Below are 24,485 nucleotides of genomic sequence, written 5' to 3' on the forward strand. Positions count from 1 at the left end.
GAACATTATAATAACTTTAGTTTAACGTTAGAATAATGTTTTATAGGAACCAAAAACTAACGTTCTGTTTCCGTTAAGAAAACTTTCCTGGCTAACCAAAAACTAACCATAAAAAATAACATTCTGGCAACCAAAAATTGTTTGCTGGGTAGTGTGTCATTAACTGTATAATCAACGATGTTATGTTATTACTTTTAAAAATATATTTTTTTTTTCATTTGCTGTGTTTTTGTCAGTATTAATAAACTAAATAAAAATGTTGGTACAGCGTGCAGTGCTTCTTTAAAATACTGAACTGTCTGTACTGTCCTAATCTATTTTATTCACTGTCACTTTAATGGTGTAAATTGTTCCTCATAAGAGGTTCAGAATGAGCCTGGTGCAGATTATATCTCATATTTGCTGTAGTTTGCTCACACTCGTTTTGAATTATTAATGAATAATGTCTGAGGTGCATTCAGCCTGATCTGTGAATTACATGAAGATCAAAATGGCTTCTTCCCTCCAGTGTGAGGAGCACAGGATCCTTCATTCAGAATCAACACAACACTCAGAATAAACTAAGAAAACGCATGGATCTCCAAGACATATATCTGATTATATATCATAATCACTAGGAAATCTCCGTCGGTGTGTGTTATTTTTGTCCATATTTGTTCAAACATTTTTTTTTCAAGAGAAGACACTGTGCACGAATGCGCGTGCATGTTTCCCCGTCTCCCTGGTCTCGCGCATGACGTCACCCGCTCTGGCCAATCACGACGGGGCGCGGAGAGCGCACGCCCCGCTCGTGACCGCGCACGTCGCGCCTGTTTTTAATCGGGGGCGCGGACGTGCGCGCCCCCGCGGAGTCTTTGTGTGGCGGCGTCGAGAGGAGCGCAAACACAATAACCATGGCCGACGAGAAACCCAAGGTGAGTGGCGTTTAAGAACGAAGGCATCGTTTATCATTGGTTACAGTTCAAGGCGTCCGATGGGTCGCGAAAACACGGAAAGACGCGGAGGGTTTGATTTTTAAAGCGAAATATCGCGCGTAGTGGATAAATACTGTAACTGCCGCCTCAGAAACACCGGAAGGAGACGTGTGAACGCGCGTGGCAAGCTCACACCGCGCGCGACACACGCAGACGCATTCAAATCAAAATAATAAGGAGAAAACACGGTAAAGCGATTTCATATCGGGCGTATATTGCTGATAGAAACGCGTCACGTGCGCGCTCTGTGCTTTAGACCTGATGAAAACATGTTTTCTGTTGATGATGTGAGTCGGATGAGTTGCATCCATTCATCACGTGAAACCACAGCAGCTCGTGCACAGCACTGCTAATAACACTCAAAGCCACTAAAACCACCTTCAAGATCAACATGCACGCGATTGTTTATTATTGCATTGGATTTTCAAACCATGTGTCTGTCCCATGTATCCATTTTGGTCAGGTTTATGATGTACAGCATTAATATCCTTTATGAAATTTACAGTTTAATCATGAGACCACATGATATTGTGTACCTCTATTAGTTAGAGGACAAAAATTAGTGTTTGCACTAATCACGTTAGCTTTCTCTGTCCATGTTAATTATTGCACGAATTCACAATCTGTTTTAATCATCAAACTACGAACAGCACTCCTGTTGATAAATTATAGACGACTGAGCCATTTTTTTTTTTTAGAATAGTACAGTATTTTTTATGGATATTGTGCAGACCAAATCAAGCTTTATTAAGATCCCTTGCGGGCGAAATAGACATACAATACATTCTTTAAAAAATGAATGCATAAAAATATAAATAAATACATTTCCATAGAAAACTCTGGATACAAGAGATGGTCGCTGTCCAAGAGCACAGACTGAGCCAGACTCTTTGTTCTTTACCTATTGATCTTCCCACTAACTGTAACTATTCTATTTAATGCGTTTTTATGATTCACACTGAGATTTCCAAACCAGCAGCGAATGGAAATGTGCATGAATAATTCAATTAAATGATTGTAAATGAGATGTGTGCATAAAATATGGAAGGACGAATGATGTAATATCTCATAAACTTTTATGTATGTACATTTTGTTTCTGTTTTCTCAGGAGGGGGTAAAGACGGAGAACAACGACCACATCAACCTGAAGGTGGCGGGACAGGACGGGTCAGTGGTCCAGTTTAAAATCAAGAGACACACACCGCTCAGCAAGCTCATGAAGGCCTACTGTGAGAGACAGGTGAGGTCACGGCCGGGCATGGACACGTGAGCAAAAAAAAAAACACACACACACACACACACACACACACACACACACATGATCTCCTCTGTGAGCTCGTATCAGCTACAAGCCCGAAAATGTACCGTCCCGACAGCATTTTGTAGTCCTGGCTACATGTATTAGAGTATGTGTCAAAAATACAGAGCAATTTTACACAAGTCCATCGCAATTTCTTCACTGTTGTACTAAAGAAACACAGTAGAGTTTGCCTTGTTTGTCAACACGAGAATAACAAAAATGCAGTGCGAATATCATAAAAATAAGATATTGTTAATTACAGTTCATTCTGAGCAGAAACGGCATTTTTGTTATTAATTAAATTGCATTTATTATTATACAAATTAGCATATAAAAAAAAAAGTTTGTGTACAAAATGACCCATGCATACAAATACAGCACGAAAATGAAAATAAGCCAATCTCAATACAATTTTATAGGAATAAAAACAACAAAACCAAACTACATTGTAAACTATACATACATAATATAAGTATAGATTATGTACTTTATAAATAGACTAACTGACAGTGTTACCCAAATCAGTTTTTTTAGATGTTTCCAGATCTCATCAAAAGCCTGTAGATAATTCTTTGCACTTCGGATCTGAATTTACCAAGATTGTTTAATATCTTTTATATTTCCAGGTTTCTAAAGTATTTCAGTCTCACAGAACAGTTCAGCAGTGGCTCAACACATATTGAGGATGCGCTCAAAAGTAAAAGTCACCTAGGATGCATTATTGCACTAATAAAGCAAAGGGACTTTATAAACATGCACTTAGTAGCATGGACTTACCATTTTTACATTCAGGTGTTCCTTGACCTCCTCTCCAAGGTTTCTGTCGGTCTTAAAAGTCTCCTTTCACCCTTTCACAGATTAAGACCCTAAATCAGAACAGAAAGTCTTAAATTCATAAAGCCATGGCATTAAATGTTCACGCACTCTAAACATCCTTAAATCAAGATGCAAAATATGGATAAGAATTCTTGTTTCCGGAAAAACTGAATAAAATGAAGCAAGTTTATGTTTAAAACTAGGGATGCATCGCTCTGATACTCAGGATCGGTATCGGCTCCGATGCTGGCGTTTTCTGCGGATCGGGTATCGGTCAGACGAACCGATCCAAATCCAATATTGTGCTTATACTATTCTGTGTTGTTATTAAGCCTCACAAACACATTATAAAGCCCCATAAAGTCAAAGTCCAAGTGTTCTGAAGCTGTTCAGTGTGAGGTACAGAGGAATATTTAAGTCATTAAATTCAAGTTCATGTAAACTTCTCTCCGCTGCGGCTGTCTGTCTTCCTCCATTCAGCATTCAAACTGAGAGACAACTCAAGACAATCAAACTCTCTCCAAGAGTGCACAAAAACTGAGATTTAAAACTGTTAAAAGAAGAGGCTCAATATTCTATCGCACAGATTTAATAAACTACGCATCAGTATCTCTTCTCTCTGTGCGGAGCCTGACTTTGACTCTGTTGCTTCAAGCGCATCATTCTGTGCACGGGATGCGCTTTGTGTGCTCTGTATTGGAGCTTTTCGTATTATATAATACTTTTGCGCAATGAAAGAATATGTATAGCGTTTCTTGTTCTGTCCTATAACACTATTAATAATCTAATGTATAGTAGAGTAATGGAGGCAGCAACAGGACTCCTCTATCTATAGATGTTGCTGCATTCATTACTCTGCTATACATTTAAAAGAAATGTCTTTTAATTTTATAGTTTATATTTATATATAAATACATTTTTAATGTATTAATGTATTTTACAACAGTACAGAGAGCAATGTGTGTGATTTTACCAGATTTAGTCCTACACGTATTGACTTTTATTTGTTCCCCACTAAATAATGTTATTTGACTAAATGTTTAGATTTTATAAAATTGTGCACTCGTGATGTTTCTAGAAAAAAATTGCTGCTAAATTATCCACTAACCTAGTTTATAACAGTATTTTTGTCATAGATTATTATATATGTTTTCATTTGTTATTTTTCATTCAAACGAAGTTGTCTATATTTAGTAGATTGTGTTTATTACAAAAAAAGAGTGACGATCAGGTCAACACACAGAAGTGTAGAAATTCTGCACTGATTTAAAAAAAAAAAAAAAACTGCTCTGGTGTTGGATCGGATCTGAAAAAATGGTATTGTTGCATCCCTATTTAAAACGAGAGCAAATATCTGTCAGTAGGGAACGGAAACTTGTTTTTCTTTTGAATTAAGTCAATTTTTCTAAGTCTGTTGGCAGGTATTTGTCCTTTTTTAAAAAAAAAAAAGCTCACTTCATTTTGATGAATTGCACAGAAATCAAGGCTTCTTGATGATAATAACCTTCTTTAAAATGAAAGAAGTCTGTGTTCAGAAACACATCCAGTTGTTTCCTAAACATTTGTTTGTGTATTCGTGTACCTTCTACAGATTGCAGGAATAAGAATGACTGATATTTGCTAGATAATGTCGTTCAACACAGAACATGAGATGAAGGAGCATCCTCTCCTCGCTGTCAGTGTAACAGAAATCAGAGACACTGAGACAGTATTGAAGCAGGCTGTATGAAGCAGAGGGTGAAAGGGTCTGATCAATAAACTCTCACGCATTCATGTATTTCCTCAACAGTCTTCTCGTCTGCTGGCTTTATCACTCCCTTGTGTCCGCTTCAAGGTTTCTTCCATGTCAGAGAGGGTTAGAGAGAGAACAATGACTCTAATGTTCACATACAGCAAAGAAAGAGACACTGGATCACTCTTGAGATCACGTTCAGCTCATCAGAAGGGCACACAGGCGTTATGAACGGCTCCCTCAGTGCTGTGCACACTGCGGGTGAAGACGCCTGATCTGTAGGTCACTAACATGTTTTCCTGGCAGAGGAGGAGGGTTTAATCTCATCGTGGGGCAGAAGTAGGACAGCGTTTGCTGGAAGGAAGCGTCCCTGCCCTGAGGTTCACGTTCATTCAGACGTCAGGAAATCCTTGTCAGCAGCGGAAAATAAATATGAAGGCTGATCAGTCAGCTTTATCCTTATCTCAGACTTTGAATTCCCATTGAGGGGTGGGACGTCCGCAAAGATGTCGGATGCTGTGGATACCTTCTGATTAGCATTTTAAGAACATTTTAACGACTGGTTTGCAAACCGATTCATTAAACAGAACTGGTGTAATTGATTAATTCATTCAGGATTTATTCAGTTTTCAGTAGAGTTTAACTAAAACTATTAAAACGTTTTTGTTAATTCAAATACAGCTAAATAAAATATAAATATTAGATTACAAACTTGATTTAATTTTGTTCTTAAGGCAACGTTTCTAATTTTCTTTTAGTTTAAGTTGAAGCAGTAAAATTATAATAAAAAAAAAAAAAATTAAAACTGAAATAAAAAATTAAACCTAAATGGTAATAATTAAAGTATATATCAGAAGCACATAACGAAAGTCTGAAAATAAAAGTTTGGTCAAAATACTAATAACTAATATAACAGCATATATATAAAAAAATAATAATAATAATAATAAAACCTAAATAGTAATCATTTAAACATAATTACAAAATTTAACTAAAATTAAAATGAAAACTGAAACTATAAAAATAAAAGTAAGGCCAAAATATTAATAAAAACTACAGCAGTAAAATTTTGATCATATTAACGTCGTTTTAGACTGAGTTGCCAGTTGATTAATTAAAAATAATCAGACTGATTGATTTATTAATTCAGATTCTTTTTCTCTGTTTTTAGCAGGCTTTGTTTACTAAACTATTAAAACATTTTTGTTAATTCAAATAAAATTTAAATATTAGATTAAACACTTAATTTTTGTTAGTTGTCAAGGCAACGTTTCTAATTTTCATTTAGTTTAAGTATTAAAATGACTAACTGTAAATAAAAAAAATAAATAAAACTTAAAAAAATAAACCTAAATAGTAATAATTATAAAGAAATAATTTTTTAAATTAAAATAAAGCTACAATAAAATATAAATGAAAGACTTGAGTTAAAAACAATGTCAAAATCACATAAAATAAGATAAAAATCACCAAAATTTAAATGAAACTGAAAGTATAAAAATAAAGGTTAATCCCAAATATTAATAAAACTGTCGCAGTATTTAAATAATAGTAAAATAACAGCAGTGAATGGTGATGTGCTTGTCTCTGCAGGGACTGACGATGAGGCAGATTCGATTCCGGTTTGACGGACAGCCGATTAACGAGACAGACACGCCCGCACAGGTATGACATCACTGACGTTCACTGGTCCTAACAGTGACATCACTCTGTACAGGTGTGTGTTCAGGTGTTTTTAAACCAGACGGACTTCAAAGTTAACCCTGTTTGATGTAAAGTACAAGGCAAAGCTTGCAAAACCTGTTTGTGAATATCCAGGTCATTACAAAAAAAGCCTAATGGCATCGTTAGAAACATTAAGAAAATGAAGCTTAATTGCATTGTGACATTATTTTCATAATTAAGTAGATGCCTTTCCAACTCTCAATTACTGGAATGAAAAAAAATGCTTCAAAGCAGCTTTACAGAGAGAAAAAAAACAATTATATATATATGCATTTTCTGTAAAGCTGCTTTAAAACAACATATTTGTATGCAATTTTTTATATTATTTATATTTTATCATAATGTATTTGTATATGCATTTGTAGAGTATTACTGCATATTGTAGAGTATTTTTTATACTGCCTTTAATTTATCGTAATTTAATTTTTAATTTATAGTAATATGTGTATTTAGTGTATTTGTAAAATTAGTATTATATACAAAATTAGTATAATATAATCAGAATCCAGTTTGTATTATCATTGATAAATTAGGAAAAATTAAGCAGACACTTTTTTTTTATCCAGTCAATTTAATCGTTTTCTCAGTGACGATTGGGAGTTAAAAGCATGTCGTGTTGACTTTAACGCTTTTGTTGTTTCGTTTAGAAAGAGCAGGAGTCATGTGTGCTCTCAGATGAACATTTAGGGAAGAAAACGAGTTTTTTTTTTCAAGCGTAATAGACCTCATCCATTGTGCAGCTGCATCATGGGATAGGAATGCACTGTAATTACAGCGGATAGGTGTCAGTTTCACACGTAACCTCACATCGCTTGTGTTTATTAATAATAGTGAATAATGAATGACCTCGTGTTGTTGTTTTTCTGCAGTTGGAAATGGAGGATGAAGACACAATTGACGTTTTCCAGCAACAGACAGGAGGACACATCTGAATGGGACGACTCTCGCGACCCCGACCCGTCTCTCTCTCTCTCTCTCTCTCTCTGCTCCTCATGGTTATCTGTAACTGCTGTTGTATAGTGTTTTCAGTTCATCACGTTTTTCTTTCGTTTTGTACATAAAGGGTTTCTGCTACAGTAATTATTACGTTGGGATTGTTAATTGCCGTAAAATCTGACATGTTATGCCCGAGTCTTTGAACGAGCGATCGCTTGACCATCATGGAGACAGTCATCTGTGTACAGATCAACTAATACATGTTTCCCCTTAAGAATCAGTGAGGATGCGAGCTGTGTGGGTTTCGTTCTGGTTCGGATTTGAGCGCACAGGCTCAAGAAATGATACAGAAATGTTCTGCTCTGTTGTACTTTACGCAGACAAACCTGCAGTTCAGATTGACTTTCTGTTTTCCATTCAGATAAATTGGTTTTACAACTTTTTATTGTAGTGGTCATGTAAAGTGCGAAACTTGTGTGGAACATGCTTTGCCTCGAGCACGTACGAGGGAAGTCATGTTTTCAATACAAGTCCAGCATCTGTCTGTATTGTCTAATCTCTTGTTAAAATAAAATATTCTCTTTTTATCACGCTGTCAGTGTGTTTTAGTCACTGCACTCAATCTTTAAATTGTGTTTTTTTGCATTTTAAATAATTTTTTTAATTTATATAATTTCAGCAATTATTCTTAAATGAGGCGAATTATCATTAGATGTAATTTTACATTATTAAAATTGTAGTTTGATTAAAAATATGTTTCAGATTTTCACTAAAATGGCATAATGTATGTGTTTCGGTCTATTAACTTTGAGGAACTTTATGGTTCTTTAAAATATTAGAATTAAAAAAACAAACAAGTTTTTATTCGCATAACACGTTTTAGTCAATGTTCTATGGCTGCTTTTGCAGTAAACCATGCATCACATAAACCTATGAAGGCTATAGTCTGAATGATGGCCAATCCTCCAATCAAACGCCAGGGACCGCTGTCCTCCGTCCAATCAGGTCGCGCGTCGCCCCGGTGGGCGGGGCTTCGTGGGCTGGTCTAAAGAGCCACTCCGCTGTGCTCGGATTTCAGCTAGTCCGGGTGGAGTCCATGCGGGATAAAGGATTTAGTCGAATACAGGGTTTCTAACGCGGTTTAGCGAGCACATTACCCGCTCAACATGACTACGACGACCACTTTCCAAGGCATGGAGCCTGGTGCCAAAAACAGCTCCAGGTAAATGATTTTAAAGGGGTTTGTTGCGATCAGAAGGAAGACAAAAGAAGAGGAGCTCAGAGCTGGAGGTGATGATGATGATGATGATGATGATGGCCTGATGGATGGATGCCTCCTCCAATACACGAACGCAAATGAAGCTTATCAGCCTGAATATTTAATGGATTTGGATCGATTTCACGTTTCCATTTGGTCTGAATTAACCCAGACTGTCTGTCACCACCATCATCATCCTCTTCCTCCTGGCCATGAAGACCCATCCACCCTTATTATAATCTGAGATTCACTCCAGGCTCATTGTATGCAGGTTTGACATGCAGTTTGATGTGATGTCTGGTGTTTTGATGTGGATGGTGCCCAAACTTCACCCAGCATAAAGGAATGGGGCTGGCAGGCTTCCACTGCCATCTCAAACTGGGTGATTTGCTTTAAAGTTTATTTGCATTGTGTTTCATGAATAGATGTTTCTCTCTGCTGCTTGTATTTGTATCAGTTTAATCCCAGTCATCTGACTGATTAGTGTAACCTCCAGCTCTGGCCCAAAAATACACGCTCCATTGTCCTTAAAAGGTTTCTGATACTAGGGTTGGAACAGATGCATTGAACCTCATCCAAGCAGCCAGTGGAAGGTTTGCACGTCTGGCCAAAGGACTTTGTGATTTTTTTATTTTTTTTTTAAGGTGTGTTTGTATATCCAGAAATGATATCGTCTGTAACTTTCAAAGGAGGGAAGGGGATGCATTCAGACATTTGCATGTCAAAAATGTTGCATTGGCTTTTGTTTCCGCCTGATGCACAGAAGCCAGGTTTGATCTTGTTACTTTTAAACGAGGATTATGGCATTGTCTAGTATATTAATCCTAATATCCTGGTTTTGGGTCTTGCTGCAACATGTTGCCACCGTCACCACCTCTGAAGCTCTTTTCTCAGTCATTTCCCCCAGTTTTAGTCTTTAAATCCTGTGTGTCTGGGGTTCCCCTCAGTAGAACGGACAGAAATGTAGGTCAAGCCGAGAGCAGGCGTGTTTATTGGTCACTCGGACTGATTTAGTGATGTTTTCAGCATGCATCTTGGGCTTGAGGAGGGATTTTTAGTGCTGTGTGTCTCCCGTGTCGGTTGGGTGGGGTCTCGAGCGAATGGCCTTCTTCTTTAATAAAGTCCCTTGATCTGATCCCAAGCTTTAGTCTGGTTAAGGCATTAGCTGTTTAACCAGTCCATCCAGACGGCACTTGTTGGTTTTATAATCGCCACAGTGTCGATTCCTTTGACAAAGGAGCAGAAAGTTGCATTGTGATGGAGGTGACCCTGACAGCTGCCGGCGGGTGTCAGCTGGTCTCGTTCTGCGAGGGAGGGAGGGAGGGAGGGGTGTTGAGATCAGCACTGGGCTTTTCAAAAGCATTGATTAGGGCTTCCCTGGACCACATCAATCACAGGTCTGCTGCTTTTCACCCGGGGTTTGTCCACACCCGCCCTCATGTCTTTTTAATGGATCAACATATGTGCTGAATGAAAACCATCCAACACTGGAGTAGCACTTGATGTGAGCAGATGAGCTCTGGTCTGGTCAGCTCTCTGTGTGTGTGTGTGTGTGTGTGTGTGTGTGTGTGTGTGTGTGTGTGTGTGGTGTCTTTCAGTTTAGGGGTGGGTGGTATGTGTGTGTGTGTTTGTTTTTTTGTTTGTTTGTTTGTGTGTTTGGTGTTTTTCAGTTTAGGTATTTTTTTACAAAGTGGTGCATATTTTATTATACATGTGTTAATGCCTATTTTTGTAGCTTAAAACTGTAGAGCAATGCAAAGGTCATGGGTTCGATTCCCAGCGTATGCATGAACTGATGAAGTTGCATCAAAGTATCTGTCAAATGCACACATTAAAATGTATTAGGCCTATGTCTAATGGATGCTATTTTGCTATTTTGTTGATTATGCAAAATGTTATATGTATGAAAGGTCATACATACATGAAAGGTAAAACTAATAATATGATTTTTGACTTCATTGACTAGGGTATAAAGCATATTTTATTGGACTTTTCTGCTTTAAATGATATTAGGGAAATATTTTATCCACAAACTTTACTTGTGGGCATTTTTTTTTAAAAGACTTATGAACAGATTTTATGTCAACAGAATGAAAGACCTTATACACCTGCTATATATATATTTATATTAAGAAACATTTTTGCATGTAATTGTCTTTAGTAAAATGTTATTGTGCTGGTTTTCGTTTTTTATTACTCTGAGCTTGTCATGAAAATAGACTTCTGATATGAACACACTATCAGAACAAAGACTTAAATTTTATATTAATGCTCCAAGTTGCGTTTTTCATAAATGACTAAACTCGTGACTTGTTTATGACATGCCCCGCTCTGAATTTTTGCATGTTGCTTCCTCGTTCTCACATGTAAACCATGTAAAAGGATCATTTCTGCTGTTATCAAGGATCTCTAGTGTTGACGTATTTGCACCGTTGCATGCTGCTGTGTTTCCTTCATGCAATGTGTGCTGTTTATTTTAAGATTGTGTAATTGATTTGTTGAGCGGCAGTCTTATGACCCGTGTCTCGTAGGGTGCTGCGTCCCCCTGGCGGAGCCTCAAATATTTCCTTCGGCACAGAAGAGAAGCCTGTGCGCAAAAACAAGATGGCCTCCAGTATCTTTGCTGAACCTGACGACCCTCACGCCCACCGGAGGAACAACCCGCCAGGTACAAAACACGCACACACACACATCTGGTTTAAATTCTGCTTCTGGTCAGGTCTGGGTTTGGTTAGACTTTAAGGCTTGCATTATTTAAAACCAGCATGTCACCCTTATATGTTCAACAACTATGAAATCAAAGACCTCGTCTATATAAGATTATACACTAGTTTGGGGTCTATATATACACACACACACACACACACACACACACACACACACACACACACACACACACATTTTTGAAAATCTCTTCTGCTCACCAATGCTGCATTTATTTGATAAAAAATACAGTAAAATTGTGAAATATTATTACAACTTAAAATAACTGTTTCCATGTCAATATATGTTAAAATGTAATTTATTTCTGTGATGAAAAGATGAATTTTCAGCATCATTACTCCAGTCTTCAGTGTCACATGATCCTTTAATATGCTGATTAGCTGCTCAAGAAACATTTCTGATTATTGTCAATGTTGAAAACAGTTGCAGACTTGTTTTTTTTTTTTTCAGGATTCTTTGATGAATAGAACAGCATTTATTTGAAATTGAAGCCTTTTGTAACAAATCTCTTTATTGTCACTTTAGATCAATTAAAAAAAAGTGATGGTTTCGAATGAGGTGACAAAATACACTTTTAGCAGAAATATCTAAATGTTTACAGTGATGTCTTTAAAACGGGTTCTGCGTCTTTCTCTCGTCTATCAGCACACGGAGAGAATGTGGCTTCTTGGTTTCACATATTTGTTCGGTCAGATACGCAACATTGCAAACAGATGTAGCTGCAGTGATTTTAGCTGGAGTTTGGTGATTAGAACCTGCCTTTGAAGGTTTTTTCAGGGTTAACTTAAAGTCATCTGCCCTCACTAACAGTTGCTCTGTTCACAGACGACCACAAGTGTTTCAGCATGCCTTTGGCATGATGTCATTTCCTGGACAAATATCCTGACTGTCCAGTGATTCAGGAAGTGACTCATGATGTAGGGAATGATAGTGTGTGACATCATGATGAAGCATCCAGTGCAGGAGAGTCTGTTTTACACAGTGAAGGGAAATGTTGACTTATAAATACACCTGAATTTGATTTTAATAATTTTAAAACTGTTTCCCCAATGCCAGCCAGCGCTGTGTCCGTATGCTTAAAGTAACATGTTGTTAGTGACTTTACTGAAATCGCATCTCTCATGTGCTTCACATGCTGCTCCAAATCCGTCATGTTTCCTCAGAAGGGAGCTGCCTATGTAGACAGCAAGGCGCCTCTGTGTTTACGTGTTCAGAGTTTGACAGCATCTTTGTTTTCTGGAAAAGAAATGCGTATTGTGTTGTGAATCCGGCCGGCAGTCGCGAGATTAGCCCTGCACAAGCTGGTAGGTGGATAAACGCTGGTATAGGGATAATCTGAGCTTTGATTCAGTGCTAATGCTTCACTCGGGCAGGTGTCCTGCGTATATCTGGTTATTCTCTCTCTAAAGGCATTTCACTGGCTCTTGTCTGAGATGTTGAATCCCGCTGCAGCGTTTGGGGCGTCTGGTTATTTTACAGCCGTAACTCAGAGAACAAAGCTTGAAAATTCAGTAGCAAGCACACTAGACATGCATAAGCAGACCCCAAAAAAGTGCCTTTCAAAGATTTGATGCCATGAACTTCACGTCTGCAGGTCTTGGAGATTGTAAACGACTGATATGAATTTTGCATAGTCACTTTAGGGAAAACTCTTGTCATTTTCATGTATGTTTATTAAGTATGAGTGTAGGATCTGTGGATTTATAATGTCGGTCTGATTGAATGAGCTGCGGTCGTGTCTGACAGGAAGTTCAGCGAGAAGGCCAGAGGTGCCTGGCCGGATGTCATTGTGACTGTCTGTTGTGTTTTGTAAGGGGTTTTAGTTTTTTTATTAGTTTTTTTTTTTTATCAGCTAATGGAGCATAATATTCGGTTCTGCAAGTTAAAATCCCATTACATTTTTCTCCATTAATGCAAGACACCAAGGGTGAATAGGGTACAAATGTAACAAATGGATATCATCATACTTTCCCCAGTTGAGTAATCACAGTACATTTGAGACAATTGTTTTGTATTACTGAAATCTTATGTTTAAATAAGCAAATTTCTAATTAAATATGCACTCACTTGAAAGCATTTCCAGAGAATTAATCTGAACACTGGATAAAGCTAGGCTCAAAAGTCTTATTTTATTTTGCTGACATGTTAGAGAAAAGGATTTTTACTGAGGGGATTTTTGATCACTCTCTTTATCACTCCATAAATCAGTCAAAAATATCAACAGCCAGGAAAAAAAATGGAATTTTCGTCATGTTTTTTGGAATAAAAGGTTATATAAATATCTTAACAAACCCCTCAGTAAAAACCTTCAGAATATAGATAGGAATAAAACGGTTAAATTTGGTGAATGTAGTATGCAGTAAGTGCTGTTGAAATGGAGAAACAAACTCATTTTTAGAAAACTGACTTTAAAAATATAGTTTAAATCTAAAAACATAAAGTGCAATAATAAAATCAAGCGAATGATGTATAAACAAACCCCTTTGTAAAAACCTTCAGAATATAGATAGGAATAAAATTGCTAAATTTGGTGAATGTAAGTGATACTGAAGTGGAGAAACAAACTTATTTTGTGAAAAATGCCTATGAAATGTACAGACACAAATAGATAAAGTGCAATAATAAAATCAAGTACTATGTATGAACAGACCCCTCAGTAAAACCCTTCAGAATATAATAGGAATAAAATCAATTTGGCGAATGATGTATACTGAAGTGGACAAACCCCTCATTTTTGTGAAAAATGCCTATGAAATGTCAGACACAAATAGATAGTGCAATAATAAAATCAAGGCTAAATCTGTAAAAACCTTCAGAATATAGATAGGAATAAAATGGCTAAATCTGGTGTATGTAAGTGATACTGAAGTGGAGAAACAAACTTATTTTGTGAAAAATGCCTATAAAGATATGTAATTGAAATGTACAGACACAAATAGATAAAGTGCAATAATAAAATCAAGCGAATGATGTATGAACAAACCCCTCAGTAAAAACCTTCAGAATATAGATAGGAATAAAATGGCTAAATCTGGTGAATGTAAGTGATACTGAAGTGGAGAAACAAACTTATTTTGTGAAAAATGCCTATGAAATGTACAGACACAAATAGATAAAGTGCAATAATAAAATCAAGCGAATGATGTATAAACAAACCCCTCTGTAAAAACCTTCAGAATATAGATGGGAATAAAGCTGCTAAATTTGGTGAATGGAAATGCTGCTGAAGTGGAGAAACAAACTTATGGCCTTTAAAGATATGACATAATTAAAATCTACAGGCGAAAATTGAAGTGTAATAAAATAAGCACATTTTTTAATGTTTTATTAATAGTCCATGAAATTGTCCGTGACGTCTCTTATAAAACAGCTGTAGTTTTTTCCAGTGCAAACTAAAAATAGATCAATCCAAAGCAAATGTTTATTGGCAAACATGTTGAAGATAAGCCAAAAGGCTGTCAATTCATTAAATAAGCTTTTTAGCCACGAAAGCAGTTTACTGAGCGTAGTGAAGCCTCTCCTGCATTGACGTCCATTTAAAGAAGCAGCCTCTTGTCTCCTTGCCAGTGTACTGCAGCGTTCTGCGTTTTTTTTTTTTTTTGCTAACCTTGGAGTCTTGCCTTAAAGCGGCTTTGTTAATATTTTTTCCTGTCAAAAACTCCACTTCCCATAATCCTGCAGAATCACTGTTACCATGGAAACAGGAGTCACTGCAAAATGGCTCAGCCGTGACCGGACGCTCCCATGAAACTCTGGGAGTGATGTCATCGAGCCCGTCTCCCGACAGTCCTAAAATACTTGTGCATTTGAACATTTAGCCAATTTGATTATTTAAGCTATTTTATTTTGAACCGCTGTTTTTGATTCACATCATTAATGGTGCTTCATGCGTCGACTAAAAGTTTTGTACAGTCTTCATTTTTTTCTTTTTTTTTCCTCTTCTTTGTTTCCCCCCCTTCTTTTTTACACTGTAAAAAAAAACAACTAGTTGAGTCAACTTAAAAAACATTGACGCTGCTGTCTTAATTTTTTTCAGTGTGAAGCAGTTGTTTCAATGTAAGTTTCTGAGTTGAAATTGCAAAATCTCAAAATTACTTTTTACACTGTAGTTTCGTCGTCATGTTTTCTGTAAATTCTTTTGATCTTTCTTTTTATATTTATTTTTCCCCATATTTTTTCTTTGTATTTTTCTTTTCTTTACTATTTACTTTTTTAAACTCTTTCATGTTTTCAACCATGTTTTTATTTTTTCTATCCCTTTATCCAAATCTAAGTGTGACGTTCATATTTAGTTTTGTATCTGCTTTGTGTCATGACCCCGAAAAACTTTCTCCATGGTGAAAAGCACGTCCTGAACAAAGACTGCCGAAGGAGAGAGTTTGTTAGCGTTGAGCTCATTTGACGTTTATAATCACTCCATTGACTCACAATAGGATGCTGTTTTTTTTTGTCCGTCAAACCAAAAGCTCTTTGTTTCTTGCGTGTTGAAATGCAAACGGCTGCTGTTGTTCTTCTAGACGTGTTGAGGACTCTGACCTAAGGGTTGTGTCACTCAAACACTCCTCAAAGCCTTGAGAGGTGTGTGTGTGTGTGTGTGTGTGTGTCATCTCTGGTAATAAATGCTGTCTGTGGTAATAGCAGCTCATTCAGGTTGCCAGCGGCTGTTTTTTCCTCCCACATCAAACAGACCTGTTGCAAATGTGTCTTGTTTATCACAGCATCTGCTTCCAGAAAACACAGTACCATGTCAGCATGATGTTATTTCATGACTCAAGCGGTGACCCAACGTTGAACCACAATTGTTTATTCTACAAAATCACCTTAAAATCAAAGTCGTGAACATTTACCATGGACCAGGAATATGGAAAATATTTATGACATGATGATTGAATTGTAAATGCATGTAAATGCAAACAGCTGAAGTGATTTTCCAGCCAAACACACAGAACAAATGCCAATTGGATGCACAGCCTTTGTTTTTTACTTCTTTTTTAATACGTTTGTATTGTATTTATTGATAATGTGATATGCACTGGTGTCTGTGGTCTTGTTGTCTGATGTGTGTGGTGTTCTGTGGTCTCAGGTGGAGAAGCGTCTGGGGTCCTGTGCGGTGAACCCTCGGCTCCTCTGAGACGATGCCAGCCCGCCATCGTCTATGATAACGGCTCTCCCGGTGATCAGCCCGCCAACAGCACGGTGAGTTCACACACACACACACACACACACACACACACACACAGATAAAACAGGAGGTTAATGAGTGTGGTGTGAATGTAGGTCATCCAGTGTAGTTCACTGACACTCATTCATGTCTGTAATGAACTCCATCAACATGAACCTTGTTGACTTAATGCACGTTCCTGGTGTTACTGTCAACAATTCACTGTAATACCAGACAAAGTCAAGACTGACAGAAAGAACATAATGGATTTAAAAAAAATCTTTATTATGAATACATTTGAAATATTGTTTTCTGTAACCTTTCATCAGAATAAATAAATAAATAAATATAAGTACTGTACTATAAAGCCAGACAGATTCTAGCAAGACAGAAAATGCATAATTAAATCTTTATTATAAATGTATTTATTTTGTGTTTCCTTCAAACTTTCATCAAAATCAAGTTTATTTGAAGCATAAACATATTTCGTTTATTTGAAATATTTGCCTGAAATATTGGTAATGCCCGAGAAATTCAAGACGAATTTCAGGACAAATTTATTTAAAAAAAGATTTTTGTGACTTGAAAAAATGATGAAAACATTATTTTTCAAGTACAGAATGAATGATATTTCAAGTACAATAAAGCCAGAGAGATTTGAGACAGAAAATACAAAATTAAATCTTTATTATAAATTTATTTTGTAAGACTTTTTTTTTCTGCAACCTTATATCTATATCACATTTTTAAATGTAGAATAAATATTTTTTAGCATAAAGTTTTGTTTGTTTGTTTGTTTTGTTTTCTTTTTTTGTGATATGGTTTTGTTTGTTTGTTTGTTTTGTTTTCTTTAACTGTGAAATGATTTTATCATGAATTTTTTTGTATGGCTTTTTTGTGTGTGTTCATTTATTTATTTTGATGAAATATTGTTCATAATCTTCATCAAAATTAATAATAATGTGAATGATTAAGTACTATAAAGTCAGAGAGATTCAAGACAGACAGACAATACATAAAATTAAATCTTTATAATAAATATTTTGTAAGATTGTTTACTTTCTTTTAATCTAAATAAATAGAAACTACTTACAGCATTAACAATTTTATTTATTTGAAATATTTTTGTTAATAAATACGTTTTTATAATTTTAAATGTACTATAAATCCAGAGGCTTTCAGGACAGAGAAAATTTTATATATATGTGTATTTTATTTATTTGAAATATTTTTGTTAAGTGTATTTAGTGGGTATATGTACTAAATAAAAAAATATTATTATTTATATATATATATATATATATATATATATATATATATATATATATATATATATATATATATATATATATATAATATAAAAAAAATATATATATATATATATATATATATATATATATATTTATTATTTAAAATTTATTTATTTTTCTATAACAGCTCTATCAAATTGACCTATTAAATGACTTATTCTATTTCTCCACAAGAGATTCAATAGAGAGATTCAAGATTTTTATTTGTCACATACATGGTTATATAGGGAATATATGACCAGCAGTGAAATGTAGGTCAGGTCCGCTCCATGGACAGTGCAGTTATTAAAGAATACCTTGAAAAATATACAGTGGCTGAAGCTCAGAGTGGTTTTATTATTGTAACTGTATTTGACTCACGTTACTTCTGTTCACTGACTGGATGTGTGTCTCAAATAACATCATTAGCTGGGTGGGGTATAAATGAACAGCCGCAGGGTCCGTGGAAAACACACACACACACACAGCTGTTCTCTGGGTCAGTAAAAGCACAGAGCTCTTTAAGTGGACAGATTCATTCATTTGTCCTTCACAGGAGGAATATCTTCCTGAATTTGTCTGGTTTTTACAGGCTCTTGTTTCTGTTTTGTCTGTATTGAATGTCTCTGCTCTTATTGAACACATTTAGTAACATGATCTTGAATCAAAACTAGTAACTTGAAATGTGTTTACTCTTCTGTGGATGTATTAAATGCTGTGTGTGCAGAGATAACTAATATTATTCAACATTAAAACACTTCATTTTCACACTGGATATTCAGTGTCACATCAAGGAGGCGATTTGTCATTTGAGCTGAAGCAAATACTGTCCGTGTTGGTTTCATGAATGCGTCTGATCTGGAATCTGCTCTTGTTTTGCAGGATCAGGATGAATGCGAGCAGGAGAACAACGGTGAGGCTCTTTTCTCTTTGCCAGTCTCAGTGTTTGGAGGTCTTGTTGGTTCGGTCTGTGCTGTGTTTGGGTGACGTGTGACTCTCATTCGTTGAGGAATGCTGCTAATAAACGCTTGCTGAAGGTCTGCATTAGTTCTGGAATGTTCCGTTAACATTTATTCCATGATTCCACGTGTGCCGGCTTCAGTCTGCTCTTCTCATTAAGGACGGCTGCAGTAACACTGATTCTGACGGTTGGTCTCGCGGGACACAATGAGGGAGTTCCATTAGAAATCCAACACGTCTAGGGAAACTCTGACTCTGGTTTAACCTGCCAGACCGACGGCACGTGCTGATGTGCCATTGACGTGCCTTCTGTCGTGTGTTGGCATGACTCAGTCATAATGCAAGAATAATTTAGAAAAAGTTATATAATGATAGCTAAGAGTTTTCTCTTAAAACCTATTCACAAAGTTGCTGAGACCAACTTTTACTAAGGAATAGACTAAGTCTTAAGCTAAGAGAAAGGGGTGGGGTTTACCTCGTTGCTATGGATACTGTGAGCATGCTTACTAACTATGCACACAGTCATTGGTCTCTGTCTGAGATTTATTCATAGAAACATTTTAGAGAGCAATATTATGTTGCCATATTCAAATAAAGATATTAAAATGCAGGCTACGTGTCACTAATTAAACGAGTACATGTTCAGCTTATTTTCAGCCTCTTTCATGTGTGCTTCTCATAATTAGTGAATATGCATAAACAGCCTTTTTATTAACCGAGTGGAGTAATCATGGCTGACAGGGAGACATGCACACGTGAAAGAAAACCAAACTGGACACAAGAACAGCTGCTACTTCTTGCCCAGCTGGTTAATGAAAACAAGGATATAATCAAAGGGACAGTTAGAGTTGGGATGACCTCCAAAATCAAAGGTGATAGCTTTTTAAAAGCTCATTATCGTCAAATGTTTCTAAAATGTTTACATTCAGAGGCAGATTGCCATCAGCAGCCATTTCAGGAATAGTTTGTGGCTTGGTCTTAGTGACTTACTGTAGGAGTCCTCTTCACTACTCCTAACCTTTCACAGATCTAGGAGCTAATTTTAGCGATAAACACTTTGTGAAATATTCTTAGAGCAAAAATTTAGGAGTCCTAAATTTAGGACTGACACACCCATTATTTGTAAGATTTTCTTCTAAATCGGTGAATAATGAGCTACTTTTAGTCTTAAGATGTTTTGTGAATATGGGCCCAGATGTCTATTTGGGCATGGGGATTATTATTATTATTATTTATTAAATACTTTATTAATCCTTCAGAGGAAATTATATTGTTGCAGCAGCAACCACAATTCAGTCCTTTCACACAGACATCTCTACCTAACTAAACACCTAATAGGGAATCTCAAGGCTGATTTATACTTCTGCGTCGGGTTTCATTCATACTTGTGCGTCGTTGTCCGCGTCGACGTGCAGTACACATGCACACCTCTAGTCTCCAGTGTCCACGGGCATGTTGCTGGTGTAAACCGCAGACCACGACAAAAGCTGAAGAAGAAGCAGCTCATAGGAGAAGCATCAGCCGTGACGACGGCAAATAAATATCAAATCATTATTTAAAACTACTAAAAGGAGGCAACAGCGGAACAAGAGAAGATGGCATTCTTCAATCTCCACAAGGACTTGTATCAAGGCAGATCAACATTGTTGGACGTGAGAACTAGTGATGTATAATGCTGTGTAGTATAATAAATAAGACACTTGTTCTTTGCTTTGTTTTATTTTATATAAGAAGTGTAACATTAAAATATATTAAAGTGCACATTATAAACACACAAAACTCAAGTACATACGGAGGGAGTGGTTCTAGCAGTCCAATCACAGCGCTTGCTGTCCGTGTAGAATTGATGCGCTGTTAGATTTTTGGAGAGGTGCGGGTCAGGCTACACCGTACTACACACAGCCTACGGCGTAGGTTCGACGCAGAAGTATAAATTGGGCTATACACTAAAAACATAAAAACGTAATACATTACAAAACATATATAAAAAAAAAAGTTATTGCACATTACCCGATAAAAGACATTACAATTATTGCACATTAAAAGCACATTAATTATTGCACACATGAAGTGGGTCCCCCCATTTAAATGTTGATTTTTTTTTTATAAATTATATAAAATGTTAGTAATTCTTATTATACAAACATTATATTATATAACAAATGTTGTTGTTTTTTTACATTTAGAGGACATGACAGATGTCTTTTTAGCCATGGGGATGTTAATAATAATAAAACTAAAAGAATGTGAAAGTCTTAGTATGAATAAATGACACTTTCATTGTTGGTTTGTAATTACTGATAAATTTATAAAACAAATTAATAAAATGCACACAAAAAAAAGTTGAACTATATATTATGACCATATACTGTGGCTCTCTCTACAAACACAGAATTTGAGCCTCTAATACTTTCATGTGTCTTGTGATTTCAAGTGTTCAGTATCATGGGATGTTAGTGGCTGATCTGGGTTCACAGAACAAGTCTGTTTGTTTACCAGTCCTGCTCTAGTGTTCATCTTCTGCCATTAGTCAATGCCAATAGTGTAAATATAATCCTCTCCTGGGTTCTTCATGTCTGCTGGCTGTGGCCTTTCACCAGTAAACAGTTTTGCATATAATCTGATCTCAGCTCATCTGAGCAAATGTCTGTAATCAGACTTCAAACACTGAGTCAGAGCTGATGCTGTGTGACGAACTAAACTATAACCGGCTCAGCAAGATTCTCTTCAGTCTCTTTTGGTCTTCTACACTCAGTTTTCTCTCAGGTCAGTCTTATATCGCCCCTTGTGGCAACAGTTATGTGGCAGTTTGTTGTAGTTGTTGTATTATTGGCTCTGTTGCATTTCTGAACACAGTATGTCAAATTAAAGCATCTGCATTCATATAGTTGTGTAGAATCTATTTCAGGCCGTAACAAATGTGCATTACTGAGTGTCCATGAGCCGAATGCTTCTCCTGTGAATGCATGATGAGTCCTTCAGTGAGACGGTTCTGAGTCACACCTTACCAAACACACTTCAACCAAACGCTTCCAGGAAGACCAGTGCTCCCATCCCCATAAAATCCATTCAGACTCAGTTCTGATGTGCTGAGTGAGTTTGTGACTGTAGTTCCAGTCACTGATGGCACTGGAGCACCGCTGCTTTCACATCCATACAGTACCAGGTCAATACTAAAAGTCTGCAGCAGCAGTTGGTAACTAGTTTAGCTTCAAGATCCAGATTTGACATAGTAAAGGGATAGTTCACCCAAAAAGGAAAAGTGTCATTTACCCTCATCTTGTTCCAAACCTGTTGGAGTTTGAACAGAAAAGATAATATTTTGAAGAATGTATAGTAGTCAGTGGCTTGAGGGTGAATAAATGATGACAGAATTTTCATCTTTGGGTGAACTATCCATCTTAGGGCTGAGAGGTCAAACGTCTTTTAAAATCAAACTATTGAAAATCAAACTGCACAGACCAAATAATATGCAGAATGATCAACAAACTGAAAAGGAAACAATGTCCTTTTAGACGTCCTTTGAATGGTTTCCTGCAGTTAATAATTTATACGCTCACTTCAACTCATGTGGATGATATTGTGTTATTTTTTCTAGTTTTAACCCATCAGTGTTGCATCTGACATGAATTTTTAGCAGAATACTGTAGTTAGTTTAGAAGCATGCATATGGTTATTTGGGGTTTTATTTGTTTTATTCAGAGACGTTCAAACCAGGGACCTTTGATTTGGCCAACTATACATTAATAAGAGAAATGAAAAAAAAAAACAAAAAAAACAGGCATGCCATCAAAGCATTATCTTACTTTTTATTTGGTTTTGTTTTAACATTTTTTAATTTTTGCATTGAAATGTGAAAAAACAAACAAACAAACAAACAAACAAACAAACAAAAAACAATATAAGTGAGTTTAATAAAAAAGTTTTTTTTTTTTTTTTTTACTTTAATGTATTTCATAGTGCATTTACCTTTGACCCACAGCCTTCAATCAGGTTTGATTTTTGGCCCTTTGTAAAGTTTGTGCACCTCTGTTTCAAACAATGTTAATGCAAACATACTTGCACACAGTGCTGCTGGCGTCAGATGGAGTAGGTCACTAGTATCGTAACGGTTATCGCTCTGTGTTTGTTTTCCAGAAGAGGCCGTGGAGCAGAAAGAGGAACCCGCACAGCCTTCTGCCCCGTCGGCTGCTGCCAACCCCTCCGGCCGGAGGAACCCACCTGGTGGCAAATCCAGTCTGATCCTGGGCTGAAACGGCCTTCACTGAACTTTCTTTGCTCTTTCGCTCTTTTTTTCTGTTTTTTTCCCCTCCTCTTTTAAAGGAATTCCCCTTCCTTCACTCTTCTTGTGAGCCATGGAAATTTTTTGTCCTCCACTGTCTTTTCATTTTTTCTATTGCAAAAAAAAAAAAGAGAAGCGATCGTTGACAGAAGCACTTTATGTAAGAGGTCCGTTTCAGCCGCTCCTGCAGGAATAATGGCATGAGAGATTCAGATCGACTTTTAATCTGCCCTGGTGTAAATCATTAAAGGAAAAAGGACAAAAAAAGATTTGTTGCGCAAAATTTCTAAGTACAAATAAAGATTGATATGAATTTCACTGTGTTTGTGTTTGATTGGAATGTTATTGTCAAATCAAATTTTAATAACCATTATTTATGTAACATGCATTTTGTACTTTTTCATCAGTTGCTACTTGGAAAAGAAAGTACAAAGTGTTGGCATGCTTGTTTCCACATTAAACAATGCTGAACTACTAGTCCACACTAGCTCTCAAATGCCACTGACATTTCCACACAATCCCTCACAATTCATGCAGGAACATATTTCAGTTTGTGCACATTTTCTTCAGTGTATTATGCCATAGGAAGTGGGAGAGGAAGTGATGGTGAGCCATTAACAGACGCTACATGATGTGAAACATTACACAAAATCATGTGACAAAAAAAAAACTTCCATTATTTCTAAGACAACACTTTCAGCAACATTAAAACCAATAACAGAAAAATTATATAAAATGAAAAGTAAAACTGAAATTAGTGTATAAGCTAATATGAAAGGGAATAAGAGACTGCTGCATACTTTGATAACTTGCTATCAAACACGGTGAAAGACTAAAATGAAGTGTGTTTTAAAATGAAATTTTTAAACAGCTCCCGCCATGGGTTTAAGGCGACCGTTATTTAGAATGTATCACGTTCCTGTTTCCATGTCCATGCGTCAAGCGCGTCACTTTCAAATATTCAAAAACTTTAACTAGACAATGAAATGTCTAACATTCTGATTCTCAAATACATATCGGTAAATCCTCAAGTAATTTTTTATTTTATTATTAATATTTAATGATCGTTATAAAAGTCGATGATTGTTTAAGCTGAAACATTATTTTTAGCACATAAATTCATTCACCTCTCCCGAAGGACATGAAAGGGGGAGGCGTGTGTTTATGGTTTTTATGACTGAATTATGTTTACTGACTCTTGATAACAAAATTAAACATAAATAAAAATGTATTAGCTAAAGCATTAAACAGTTGAAAAGTAAAGCCATTTTTTGTTCTTATTGTCATATTTTGTCATATTCTGTTTTTGTAAACCTTACATGTCAGT

General features: G+C 36.2%; 2 protein-coding genes across 2 annotated transcripts; both read left to right on the forward strand.

Annotated features, from left to right (window-relative positions):
• Nucleotides 1-758: 758 nt before the first annotated feature.
• Nucleotides 759-8,071, forward strand: sumo2b (small ubiquitin like modifier 2b). The gene is made up of 4 exons (XM_042734712.1): nt 759-914; nt 2,084-2,215; nt 6,417-6,488; nt 7,418-8,071. The coding sequence occupies exons 1-4, from the start codon at nt 894-896 to the stop codon at nt 7,478-7,480; spliced, it is 288 nt and encodes a 95-aa protein (XP_042590646.1). The 5' UTR covers nt 759-893; the 3' UTR covers nt 7,481-8,071.
• Nucleotides 8,072-8,539: 468 nt separating this feature from the next.
• LOC109088004 (jupiter microtubule associated homolog 1-like) lies at nt 8,540-23,425 on the forward strand. Its single transcript, XM_019102179.2, has 5 exons — nt 8,540-8,706; nt 11,274-11,410; nt 16,550-16,662; nt 18,799-18,829; nt 23,014-23,425. Exons 1-5 carry the CDS (start codon nt 8,651-8,653, stop codon nt 23,127-23,129), a joined length of 453 nt encoding a protein of 150 aa, XP_018957724.2. The 5' UTR covers nt 8,540-8,650; the 3' UTR covers nt 23,130-23,425.
• Nucleotides 23,426-24,485: the final 1,060 nt, after the last annotated feature.

Source organism: Cyprinus carpio, chromosome A3, assembly GCF_018340385.1.
Source record: "Cyprinus carpio isolate SPL01 chromosome A3, ASM1834038v1, whole genome shotgun sequence".
In the NCBI taxonomy this organism is placed as follows: Eukaryota; Metazoa; Chordata; class Actinopteri; order Cypriniformes; family Cyprinidae; genus Cyprinus; species Cyprinus carpio.